General features: G+C 43.8%; 1 protein-coding gene across 2 annotated transcripts; it reads right to left on the bottom strand.

Annotated features, from left to right (window-relative positions):
- Positions 1 to 3460: 3460 nt before the first annotated feature.
- On the bottom strand, positions 3461 to 9655 carry FBXO5 (F-box protein 5). 2 transcript variants are annotated; one of them, XM_030235447.2, is made up of 5 exons: positions 9582 to 9655; positions 6962 to 7692; positions 6568 to 6658; positions 5279 to 5440; positions 3461 to 4215 (listed from the first exon to the last, which is right to left on the bottom strand). In XM_030235447.2, exons 2-5 carry the CDS (start codon positions 7675 to 7677, stop codon positions 3964 to 3966), a joined length of 1221 nt encoding a protein of 406 aa, XP_030091307.1. In that variant the 5' UTR covers positions 7678 to 7692; positions 9582 to 9655; the 3' UTR covers positions 3461 to 3963. The 2 variants fall into 2 exon arrangements, with proteins under 2 accessions (XP_030091307.1, XP_030091308.1); XM_030235448.2 differs by lacking the exon at positions 9582 to 9655 and adding an exon at positions 9480 to 9563.
- Positions 9656 to 11025: the final 1370 nt, after the last annotated feature.

Raw genomic sequence — 11025 nt, 5'->3', positions numbered from 1 at the left:
AGCTCTGATTGCTGCTTCCTCCAGACCTACAGAGATGGCTTGATAGGAAGCTTGCACCCACTGCTTGGGAGTGGTGACTTTGCTCTCCAGTTGTCACCATGAGGGCACAAGGTGGGCAAAAGGAACGTCATGTTTAGGGCAGTCAATCACTCCTTGAAGAAGGCATCTGCATTTTGCAGCTCAACAAAGCTTTTATGAAAGACTCCTGTGTATTTTTAAGTTTAGCAAATGTATTCGTGTCCTACACAAATATGTTTGAAACAGATCTTGGAATCAGTAATGGAATTCAAAGTTTGGGTTTTGTTCTTCTGATTGTAGATTTAATTTGATTCCCCATGACTGTAGTAGTAAGATCTACAGCTACAGTTATTAGAGGAGAAGGAATTCACTCTCTGTGAACCTAGCAAAAGGAACTCAATGAATCCAGCTTCACGCAGTGAGTGAGTCAAGAGCACCATCTCGTGGTTTTCCCTTTCCAGAACAGATTTCATTTTAAAAAATCTCTATACTACAGCATAATTTCCTCAAAAGGAAAGTCCTTGGCTTAGAGAGGTGGGAAAAGAATTCTTATTTAGAATCTTAATCTAGATTCCTTCTTTTTAAAGTCTCTAAGTCAGGGCAGACTTTATATTTTAGGCATAATATACAGAATTTTTTTGAGAGTGATCACTGACACAGCTATGACTTATACACTTAAAAAAAAAAGAATCAAAAAAAACCCCCAAAAAACAAAAAAAAGCCGCCATACAACATTCTAAAATTTTGCTTACTTGTAGTGAAAGCTTTAGCTAGGGAGAACATATCTGGCTCATGTTGCAGTTTTGCCACACATTAGAAATCAGGCTCCGAGGTGGCCAGCTGGGCTAAGGTGCCAATAGTTGCAGAGTTGAGGGTTGTTTTCTCTCTTGTTTCTATTATTACATCTCCCACAGTTCTCAAAGTATCCTCCAGCAGAAGCACAAAGACTTCTGCTGGAGAATGCAATAAACTGATAATTGCATCCAAACTTGTCCCTGTTTATCTAAGTGACTATCATCACTATCAGGCACTTCTCTTCAGCTTCTCTCCTTGGTGTGGTGGGAGCTGAAATTGCCTTTAATGACAAGCAGCAACTTGGGTTTTTCAGGACAGCATCATAAGTGCAAGAAGGAAGAGCTTAAAAATGCAGATATTAAATACTGATTTCAGAAAGTCCTAAATGCCTACCCAGCTAGCATGAGTATGAAGGAATAATCTGTCTTCACAGCTGTTCAAGCTGGGGGAAACAGCTGCTAGACACAGCAATTTACACAGCAGAGGAACGTCCCACCCTTCCTCACCATGCAGAGCCATGGCTAGAGATAAGTGAGTCACTGGAAGAAATCTGTACTTGCACCAGGAGACTCTGGCAGCCTGCAGGTATTTATCACCCTCTGTAGATCTGAAAGGCGTATGCAGTGTGGGTAAGCAGCTTATCACATTCCTGCAAAGTCACTGGGGCTGCCAACTGCTGAGTTTGAAAGCGCTTTTTGCCAACAGCTGCAGTACCTGAGGAGCGCTGATCTCCATATGGCAATTGCAGCTCTCCTGCCCTGCCATGACTCACTCGGATTGCATTTCAAAGGCAGGTCCGAGATAGCTCAGCAGAGACATCCACAACCATCTGCATCTACGACTTTCACACCTTCGGCACACAAATCACTCTCCTCAGTGCTCCTGGGGGCACCTACTACTGGTAACGCCCTTACTCTTCCTTACTCTCTGAGGACCTGCTTTCTGCCTCTACAGTAGATGCTAGCACGCCTGGGTGGGGACTGATTGTCCATCTTCTTTTTCTGCAGCTGACCATTCACTGAAACTATTTACGAGGAGACCAAACATCCTGCGACTTCCAGTAAGATGCATGGTTTTATTCATGTGTTATTGGGTAAGGTTTGAAATGCTGGGCAGGATTATGATAAGGAAATAGCTGTGCCACCCTAACAGATCCTATTAGAAAATTGCCTTGAAAACAGATCAAGGTCCTTAATCAGATGTCACTCACCTGTTGAAGACTGCAATCTTGAATGCCTATTCTGATTAGAACTAAAGCTCATAGGCAAGGATCTGAGGATCATATAAATCAAAAATGGTTGGGCAAGTGAAAACAGCCACAATGGTTTGCAGCAGATCCATTACAACTTGGCCAAAGCTTCATTAAGTCAAATAATTTGATCTTTCCGACAAGATTTCAGGTATAAGGTTGTTGCTCCTTACCACTCAGAAGTTAGTGAAAAATGTCAATTTTTTCTCTCTTATCTGGAGGTAACAAGGAATTTTTCTCAAAATTGTTCATGAACAGCTAAATTTCTACAGCTAAAATTGGAAAAAAAAAAAAAGGAAGAAAAAGAGCAGCTGTTCTTTACTCAGTGTACAAAAATTGATAGGCCTACTAAAAAGTGCATTGACCCTTTAGTTAGCACAAAAATATGAGAAGGTAAACTTGATTTACCACATTCAGTTTGAAAACACAATTTTAACTCAAGATGTATCCTACAGTGCAACACCTGCCTAAGAGTGAATGCCTGTGCCATATTTCTTGAAACTACTGTAGGAAAAACATTTTTGTTCAGATCACATTATCTGCACTCTGCAGGACACAGGAATTTCAGTGGACACAGATGAAAATTTTAACAAATTTTCCTTGTAAGATTTCTTATCTCTATGTGCTCAGCCTAAGACTCGTTGTAGTATCAAGATGGTATCATATGTATGTATCAAGATGTCTAAATACCAGAATAAAGGATTAGATTCATAGAATGGTGTGGGTTGAAAGGGACCTTAAAGATCATCTACTTTCAACTCCCCTGCTGCAGACAGGGACACCTTTCTTTAGACCAGATGGTTCAGAGCTCCATAAACATTTCCAAAATGGGACAACCAGTTTCTCTAGGAAACCTGTTTCAGTGTCTCCCCATCCTCACAGTAAAGAATTTTTCCCTAATATCTAATCTAAACCTGCTTTTTCCTAACTTTGAGGCCATTCCCACTTCTCCTGTCACCACACGTATAATTCAAGAAGCAGGACTACAGTGCAGTGCTCCCAGTCTGTCATTTAAAAAACCACCCCAGATAATTCCACAAAATTAGTCTATTTCTTGAAACCTTGCCTTTCTTTACTGTGGGATCAGGAATACTTTGCTGACAGTGAGCTAGTTTGGCAACAGCAGCATAAATCCAGCCAAAAGAAAAATTTCCATTGAAATGAAAAGGAAGTGCTGGCACTATTGACACTATAAACAATTGCTGATAAGAGCCTTTAGGGAAGATGCAGGAATACAGCATGACAATGGATTCAGTACATTGCTTTAGAGAAATCCAGGAGGACTTGCCCCTTGTTGAATCAACAATTTAAAGAAGCACATACTAGAATACCTGCAAAAAGAGCATGAGAAACACTTAGGATGATAAATAGGAAGGTCAGATTTACCAACCAGGTTGCTGAGAATAATCATTTATTTTCACATTTACAAGACAAATATGAATAATATTTACAAATATATACAAATATTAAAATTAGCTTGTGAATTCAAAAAAAAGTCAAAGTATTTTTTAGCAGTATAGCCAACATACAGTACTTTTTTTTTGAACTTAGAAAAGGTTCAAGAAATGAAAGAAGACATGAAGAGCTAGTTCAGATACACATAAGAGAAGCCATCAGAGAAAATAGTATTATGAATGTCCACGTTTAAAAATCAAAGGCAGAGCTTTGAAAAACCATAAAATCTAATCTCCCTCATATTTTCACATTAAAAGGGGCTGCACTCACCTCACTCAACAGCACTAGAAATGCTTTTAAAACCTTTCTGAGCAGGATGTTTTAAATAGTACAGAGGAATAACAGAATGAACCATTTTATGAAGATGGAATAGCAGAAAGCATCCTCTTTGCGGATGACTGAAAGACTTTTATGGGACATTTGCCAATTTGTACTGGGGGGATGGGTCACAATCTCTTTAGATTCTGTTTGCTTTTCTTAGTCCCAGGAAGCGGCCCCGGTGTGGAGCTGTGTTTCACTGGTTTGCTGCTCACACAGTCACTGGAGCTGTGGTAGCTGCACATGCACTTGGTGCAAAAGTCAAAGCCACAACTCTCACGATTGCACGTTGCTCTTTGGAGGTAGGAGTCATACTTGGCAGGTGAGCCACAGCGATAGCAGGCTTTAAGGCTTTCAGTGTTCTTCAAGTTCCTGGCAGCCTGTTGGAAAAAGCACACACAGGAAGCCATGAGTAGAGGGTAAACACACTCCACAAAACATATAGCAACTTCTCCTAACATAAGGAGACAAACTAAAAACTTAGCCTATTTCTTGTTGCATCAAATTCTGATGGAGCTCTGAACAGGAATAACCAGGATATAATTGCAGGTATTTTGAACTGGAATAGAGGCAGCAAATTTAAAATTCTTGAAATTTAAAAGTTAAAGGACAGGCTAAATTGAGAGCAGTAAGGATAATGGCCTTCCTGAATCTTCCAAACCTCATTCAAGGATGGTGATGTAGTTGTGTAAAGATGCACATATCAGGAAGTGAATTTTAAGACTGCTCCTGAACAGCTGTACTTTTACACTCCTAATGCTACAAAATCCTGTATAGTAGTATTACAGCATTTTGATTATACTTTCCTGTGACCTTTTATCTTCTTGTATTATTGCATCAGTTTGCAGAATAAGACTTGAGCATAAAACCTTTTTTCTAGTTAGGAAAATAATTTGCTTACTAATAAGCAATAACTTTCAATAAGCATTTTTAAAAGTCTTATAAGATACAGGTGTAGGTCTACTTTGCAAGTATGTGGGGAAAAAAAAACTAGCTTCAAAAAAGGTGAAGAGGAAACAAGCTGTTGGCAGTTACTGACAAATCTGTGACACACTATTAATAAGTAGTTAAAGCAATTTTGTCCATCAGTTTTAAAGCAAAGTTGACAGTTTTTGTGATATTGCTTATCTGGAAAATATGTGATTCATTATAAACCCATGGTAAATAACACAAAATGACTTAAATTTCTTCAGATCTGAGAAGACAAAATTTAAGGAGAAAAAAAAATTCACTAAGTAGAATTCTTAAGGAGGAAAAAAAGGATGTAGGACATCCCAGTATGTCAATATTCTCTCCAGTAGATTCTGACAGTTGCCTATTAAAATAGGAACACTAAGCAAAAGCTGGCAGCCATATTAATAAGAATTACGAACACTTGAACCTGGAGATACTACTATCAGAAATATGCTTTACAAGGTGATTGTTTGCCAGACAACCACTTACCTCAGAAAACTCTGTGAGCCTGCTGTGATTCCTAGATGCTTTGGATCTGGTGGTTTTTTTGTTCAAGTGTTTTGGTGGGGTTGCTTTCTGAATGGAAGCTAAGGACACTCTGTAGAGAACGTACTCTCTTGTAGCACCATGCTCTGGTGCCTTAGTGACATTCTAATGAAAAGAAAAACAAAAGACTTAAATTCAGGAAGAGAACTTACTTGATACAGAGTTTTGTGTTTAACAGAAGTAATTAAGTAACTTTAGATTCTTCCTCCTGGTTTCCAATACTAAAGCATCACACCAAGGAGTGCTACTGACTTTACCATTATTTTCACAGTCACTTCTGTTACAAATGCATGGAACAGCTCCCTAGTTCCTGGTCAAAACCCAGCCATCTTCTCAAGCATGTAACCTATTCATCATAATCTTTTTAAGCAAAAATCAGTACTTCCAATTCTTTATGGTGAACAGGAATTCTTTAGGCTTTCTTTGTGAAAAAAAAACCTCCACCCACAAATTTTGTGAGTTTCCAGTTCAAGTTAAGCAAGAAAGCATACAATATCATGGAAGAAATCAAACTTTATGGGATGAATATTCAGTACAAATGTTTCACCCCGACAGCACTGTAAAATACTACATAAAATTTATACTGGTTAACAACCCTATCCTGTGGCAGATCCTAAGCCTTTGTTTGTTCTTTCTCTCCAATTCTCAAGAAGGAAAAAAACCTGTTAGTTTTAAGAATCCTGACTCGATAAAACACTAGTCGAGTGTGGATGGATCAAGTATTTTTAGTTCACAGGACAGAGGCAATAGGAATAGCTCATAGTGCAAAAAGCTTTTCAATTTTCCGTAGCAGGCATGGTGAGCTTCAGAGACTCCTGCTATAAACAGAGACCCTGATTCACAGAGCCAATTGAGTGTTTTATCTCAGTCTTCCTCCCTTTTGGATCAGTGGGGATACTGAAACAAGCAAGTCCCTGCTGGGAGACTCTAGGGCTTGCCCAGTGGGCTCTGCTGGCAATGACTCTCTACTTCCTGCCTTTCTCTGTAACACAGGATTTGTGGAAACTCTTAAAAACATCTACATCTCTCCTTGGGTCACCTTCTCAGTCAACCTTCCTTGGGGTCCCCAATGTCCCTGAGGTAACTAGCAATGCTTGAGACAAGGCATCCAAACAGGAGAAACTTATACACTCCAGTGACAGTTTTCAATCTAAGAAACGTATCTGTGATCTCTTAAGCTTAGGAGACCCGAAATAGCAGAAAAACACTGATGGTTCAGTGCAGAAACTTACAGAAAGGTTTTTCACAGCTCTGCTATACATTTGGAAAATCCTTTTATCTTCTTGTAGAATCTTCTGCCATGTTGTGCTGACTTTGGCAAAACTGCAACAACAATACAAACACATCAGTTGCCTCCTAGGAAAGGGATTTATTAAATAGCAAGCATAACCTTTATCTTTTACATAAACATAGAATATGTTCACAGTTGTAGTCTTTAATTTGATTTTTGGGGAAAAGACACATCCTCCATATGTATCTCGGCTTACATTGCCAGTTCATATTTTAATATATTAACACATAACACTAAACATTGAGTAAATGTCATAATCCCCATATCTAACACATCAAGGCATGTGATTAGGTTTTTTCCTTTCTAGTGAAATACAATTACATGAACATACTTACTTTACTAAATCCATCTCGCTGAGATGCCTTAAAATGTTTGCTAATATATGCTTCAGGTTCTTTTGGAAGAGTTCAGCAAGAATGTCTATTCTATCCAGCCCCATTTTCTTTCCAATTAAGTTACAAAGTTCAAATTTTCCCCTAGAAACAATTCTATCTACAGCAGCCCAAGACTTGAGATTTCTTTTACCGCTTTTTTTCAAAGTTGAGCAAACCACTTCTTCATAATGAATTACTGGCAACAGTGTCTTCTTTGAAAACTGTTCTGGTTTTTGGTTCTTCATGAGACAATGCTTTGGTGTACCACAGAGATTCCCAGCCAAAGGTAAACTATCCTCATGTTCTATTGCATCAGCATAGTGAGTACTTAACATAGAGGAATAACCACTGTCCTCATTAAGCTTACTGCTTTCCATTGCCTCCATTTCACAGATACCTTCATCAAGTCTCTGGGTTCCTTGGTTGTTTTCTTTGTTATGTATGGGTCTCTCTCCATCTTCAAGATCTATATTTCTGGTGGCTGCATGGTATGAGTCACTAAGGAGTATTTTCTGATGTTCTTCTGCATGGCTTTTACAAAAGCCTTCCTCATAATTCAAGGGGCAGGATTTTTCCAGTCTTGTTTTCTCCCCAGCACACTTCAGTGGTGCAAACCCAGCACGAAGAGAATCAAAATCACGTTTCATTTTGCAAGAGCGGTTAAGGTTCGATTTCATTTTGTTGCTTGTATTCTGCAAGAAACAACAAGGGCAGAATGAAAACACAGCATAAACTAATCACAAATTCTTTCTCTTACAAAGACCCTACCATGGTTCCCTCCTGACTCACCCTTTTTATCTGACTCACTCTTTGGTAACTAAAATACAACTAATGGAACTAAGGATTTGAACAGACACTGATTATACCTATGTAAGATCTAGTTTCCCAAAAACTAGTTTTATGTTGCATATAACTAGGGAAAAAAAAACCGACTGAGTGTTTTACTTGGTCACCATTTCACCAGCTAAACGAAAAAACACCAGTGCTTCCACTTCCTGCCATAAAGGTGGCAACACAGTCAAGACACTTGAGGTCCCTGCAAGGGACACCAGTGGCAGAGGGTCCACGAGTGACTGCAGGCCTGTGCAGGCCAGAGAAGCCTGAAGTTTGCATCCAAGACCAGAAGCAATGCTGCTGCTGCAGCCAGATATCTGGCATTTTTGAGAAGGGAGGAGGCTGGGGGGCACAGGAAAGGCTTGAGTGCTCACATGTGTGAGTAAAATACAAAGGAAAGCAGCCATACTTAAACAATGGTCAGAGAAATAAACCTTTAAGCATGATTTAAAGAGGATGGGAGGTCGATAGATATCATAGGAGAATTGATAGGTCCTTTTCTTGCCCTACTCCATTCCCCTCCCCCGCGAAATGTGGTGCTATCTATATTAACAATTGCGGGGGGATGGGCGAGAGCTGAAGGGGAGAAGGAGGTCATCTCTTCCCAGTTAAACTTAAAAGGGAAAATAAGTTTCAACATGCTTTGCAATCCATAGGAAATAGAAGATCCCGATTTAAGTAAGCATTTTAAAGTTTTTAAGCACTTCCAGCAATTTTGTAAAGAAGAACGAGAAAAATGTGTTTCATGAACGACTTAGAGAAAAAGTTCTCTCTTTGTACCTACGTTTGGTGGGAGAAAGGAGCAAATAGGCTTATGGCTTTGTATCGTGCGATTTGGGGGAAGAAATGCAAGTCCTTCCTAAGCCTCGTCCTCCCATTCCCCCAGTCCATGCGAACGGCCAGAGAGGCTTTGGGGCTGAAATCCTGATGATTTGGAAAATGTTCCCAAATCACATTTCGGTGCACAAGGGCCTGCCCCGACCCCCAGAGGAGCGGGCTCAGCCGCGGGGCCCCGCGGCACTGTCAGGCTTCTCCCGCCCAGCGCTCAAGATGGCCCGGCCGGGTGGGTGCAGGTAGCCCGGGTCCCGGCTCCGCCGTGCCCCACGGCCCCGGGAACTAAACCCTGCCCTCTCGAGGGCATCCTGCCCTCGAAAATGAAGGCTTCCTCGAAAATGAAGGATTTTCCCGGCAATAGAGAATCCCCCCTAAAACGGCGGTTGCGGGGAGGGCAGGAGCGCGCCGGGGGGATGCTCTTTCGACGGCGTGGCCGGCGAGCGGGAGACAGCGCGGCGCGGCGCCTCCCCGCCCGCAGCTGCCCGCCGGCGGGAGCCGGGCTGCGATCCGCATCCCCGCCGGCCCCGGCCCCGTCAGTGCGGCGAGCCGCCGGGACCACCCCACACGCGGCTCCTTGGCGGGATCAGGGCGCTCCCTGGCCGCCAACGCGCCACCGTCCCGTCCCATCCAGTCCCTCCGGCGGGATAGCTGCGGGGCTAGTGCGGGGCTAGGCTAGGAGAGCAGTGAGACCGGGCGGCCGCCAAATCCCCTCCCCAGTCCGTCTGGCCCCGCCGCAGCGCCGCTAGCATCCGCACGGTCCCGCCGCCACGTACACCGGCATCTCCCGCCACCCCAGCCGAAGAGCCCTTACCGCGGAGCCCCGCTGCCCCCCAGCCGGCCCCCGAGAGCGGCGCCCCGGCCGTGGAGTCCCGCAGCGGCTCCCTGCGGAGCTCGCCGCCCGCCCCGCGCTCACCTGCAGGGCTGCGCCGGCGCCGCCGCGGGCAGAGAGTAAGTCCCGCTCGCGCCGGGCGCTTTTTAAAAACTTTAAATTTGGTGTCCAAAACCGCGGCAGCCAATGGCGAGGCGCCCGAGCGCCGGACGCGGCCAATGGGCGGCTGGCAGGCGGCGGGGGCCAATGGACGGCGCGGTGGGCGGGGCCGGACCCGCCCCTCGCTTTCCCTCCTCGGCCGCCTGGGAGGGACGCGAGTGGCGCGGCCGCGACTCCCGCGCTGGCCGCTCCCGCCCGCCCCTTCCTCCCGCCCTCGGCCCCGCACCGCTCCCGCTCCCGAAGGAACCCGAGGATGCCGCGTTGTGGCATTGATCCGCGCCTGAGTGCAGCCTGGCGCCCAGCTACATCTGCGTCTGCTTGTTTAAATGGACGCGCCAGGGATCTGCCCATCGCCCCGTCACGCTCCGAACGTGCAAAGCTCCTTTACCGGGAAAGGATTCTCTCCCACACTGGAAATATTCAAGAACTGCCCGGACGCAATCCTGTGCCATGTGCTCTAGGATGACCAGGCTTAAGGAGGGATGTTGGACTGCATGAACCACTGTGGTCCCCTCTAACGTGACCCATTCTGTGATTAAAGTCTGGCAGAGGATCTGGGCTGCTCCCCATAAAAGAATTGTGTTTGTTTTATGTGACCAATGCTACCAGTGGTGGCAGAGTGAGCAGGAGCACTACTGGGAGCTAGGCTGACTGGACACCAGTGCAGCGATCCCCACCACTGCTGGAAAGGCAATCTGCTCACAGCTCAAGGAGGTTGCATTTGCAGATACAACATCCCCTGCATGAAAATTAATACAGAGTAAGTGGGGGACTTCAAGTCTTGACACGATAGGCCAAGGACAGTGAAATCCCCCTACATACAGCACTATGTACACCAGGCTTGGAATACCTCTGTCAGCCTCCTGCCAGAGCTGCATGATGTCTGTTTTTTCTCACACTGATCAGAGCCTGGCAACAACACATTTAGTGTTTGTCCAAGAGCCAGAGAATAGGGAGGCAGGATCTGGCCAGACAGGCTACAAGCTGGAAGATCGGGGAGGGTCTAAGGTGACAAAGACCTAAACAATTATCTAAGTTTCATGCAGAAGTCCAGTGTACCGACCTGGTCAATGGTCCTTATTTGTTTGGAAGAATATGAAATTGAACAGCAAACTCAATACATCACTTGGCATAATAAGGCCTGGCTTTAAGTCACATCCATAGGACTGCCACAAATACTCTCCAGTGCTCCATTTACAATACTGATCTGGTTAGAATGAAGACTCCAGTCCTAGTTTCTGCTCCAATAGGTATCTAATTATTTTACACAAACATTGAGTCAATGTTTCTTTTTACTTTTTTATATGCCAGTTTGGAGTTATAAAGCTGCTAATAAATACAGACCTAGGACTCAAGCTTATCAAAAGGA

The sequence above is a fragment of the Serinus canaria genome, chromosome 3 (genome assembly GCF_022539315.1).
Source record: "Serinus canaria isolate serCan28SL12 chromosome 3, serCan2020, whole genome shotgun sequence".
Taxonomy (NCBI): Eukaryota; Metazoa; Chordata; class Aves; order Passeriformes; family Fringillidae; genus Serinus; species Serinus canaria.
The sequence above is the reverse complement of the archived record's forward strand: the minus strand, read 5'-3'. Positions and strand labels throughout refer to the sequence as shown.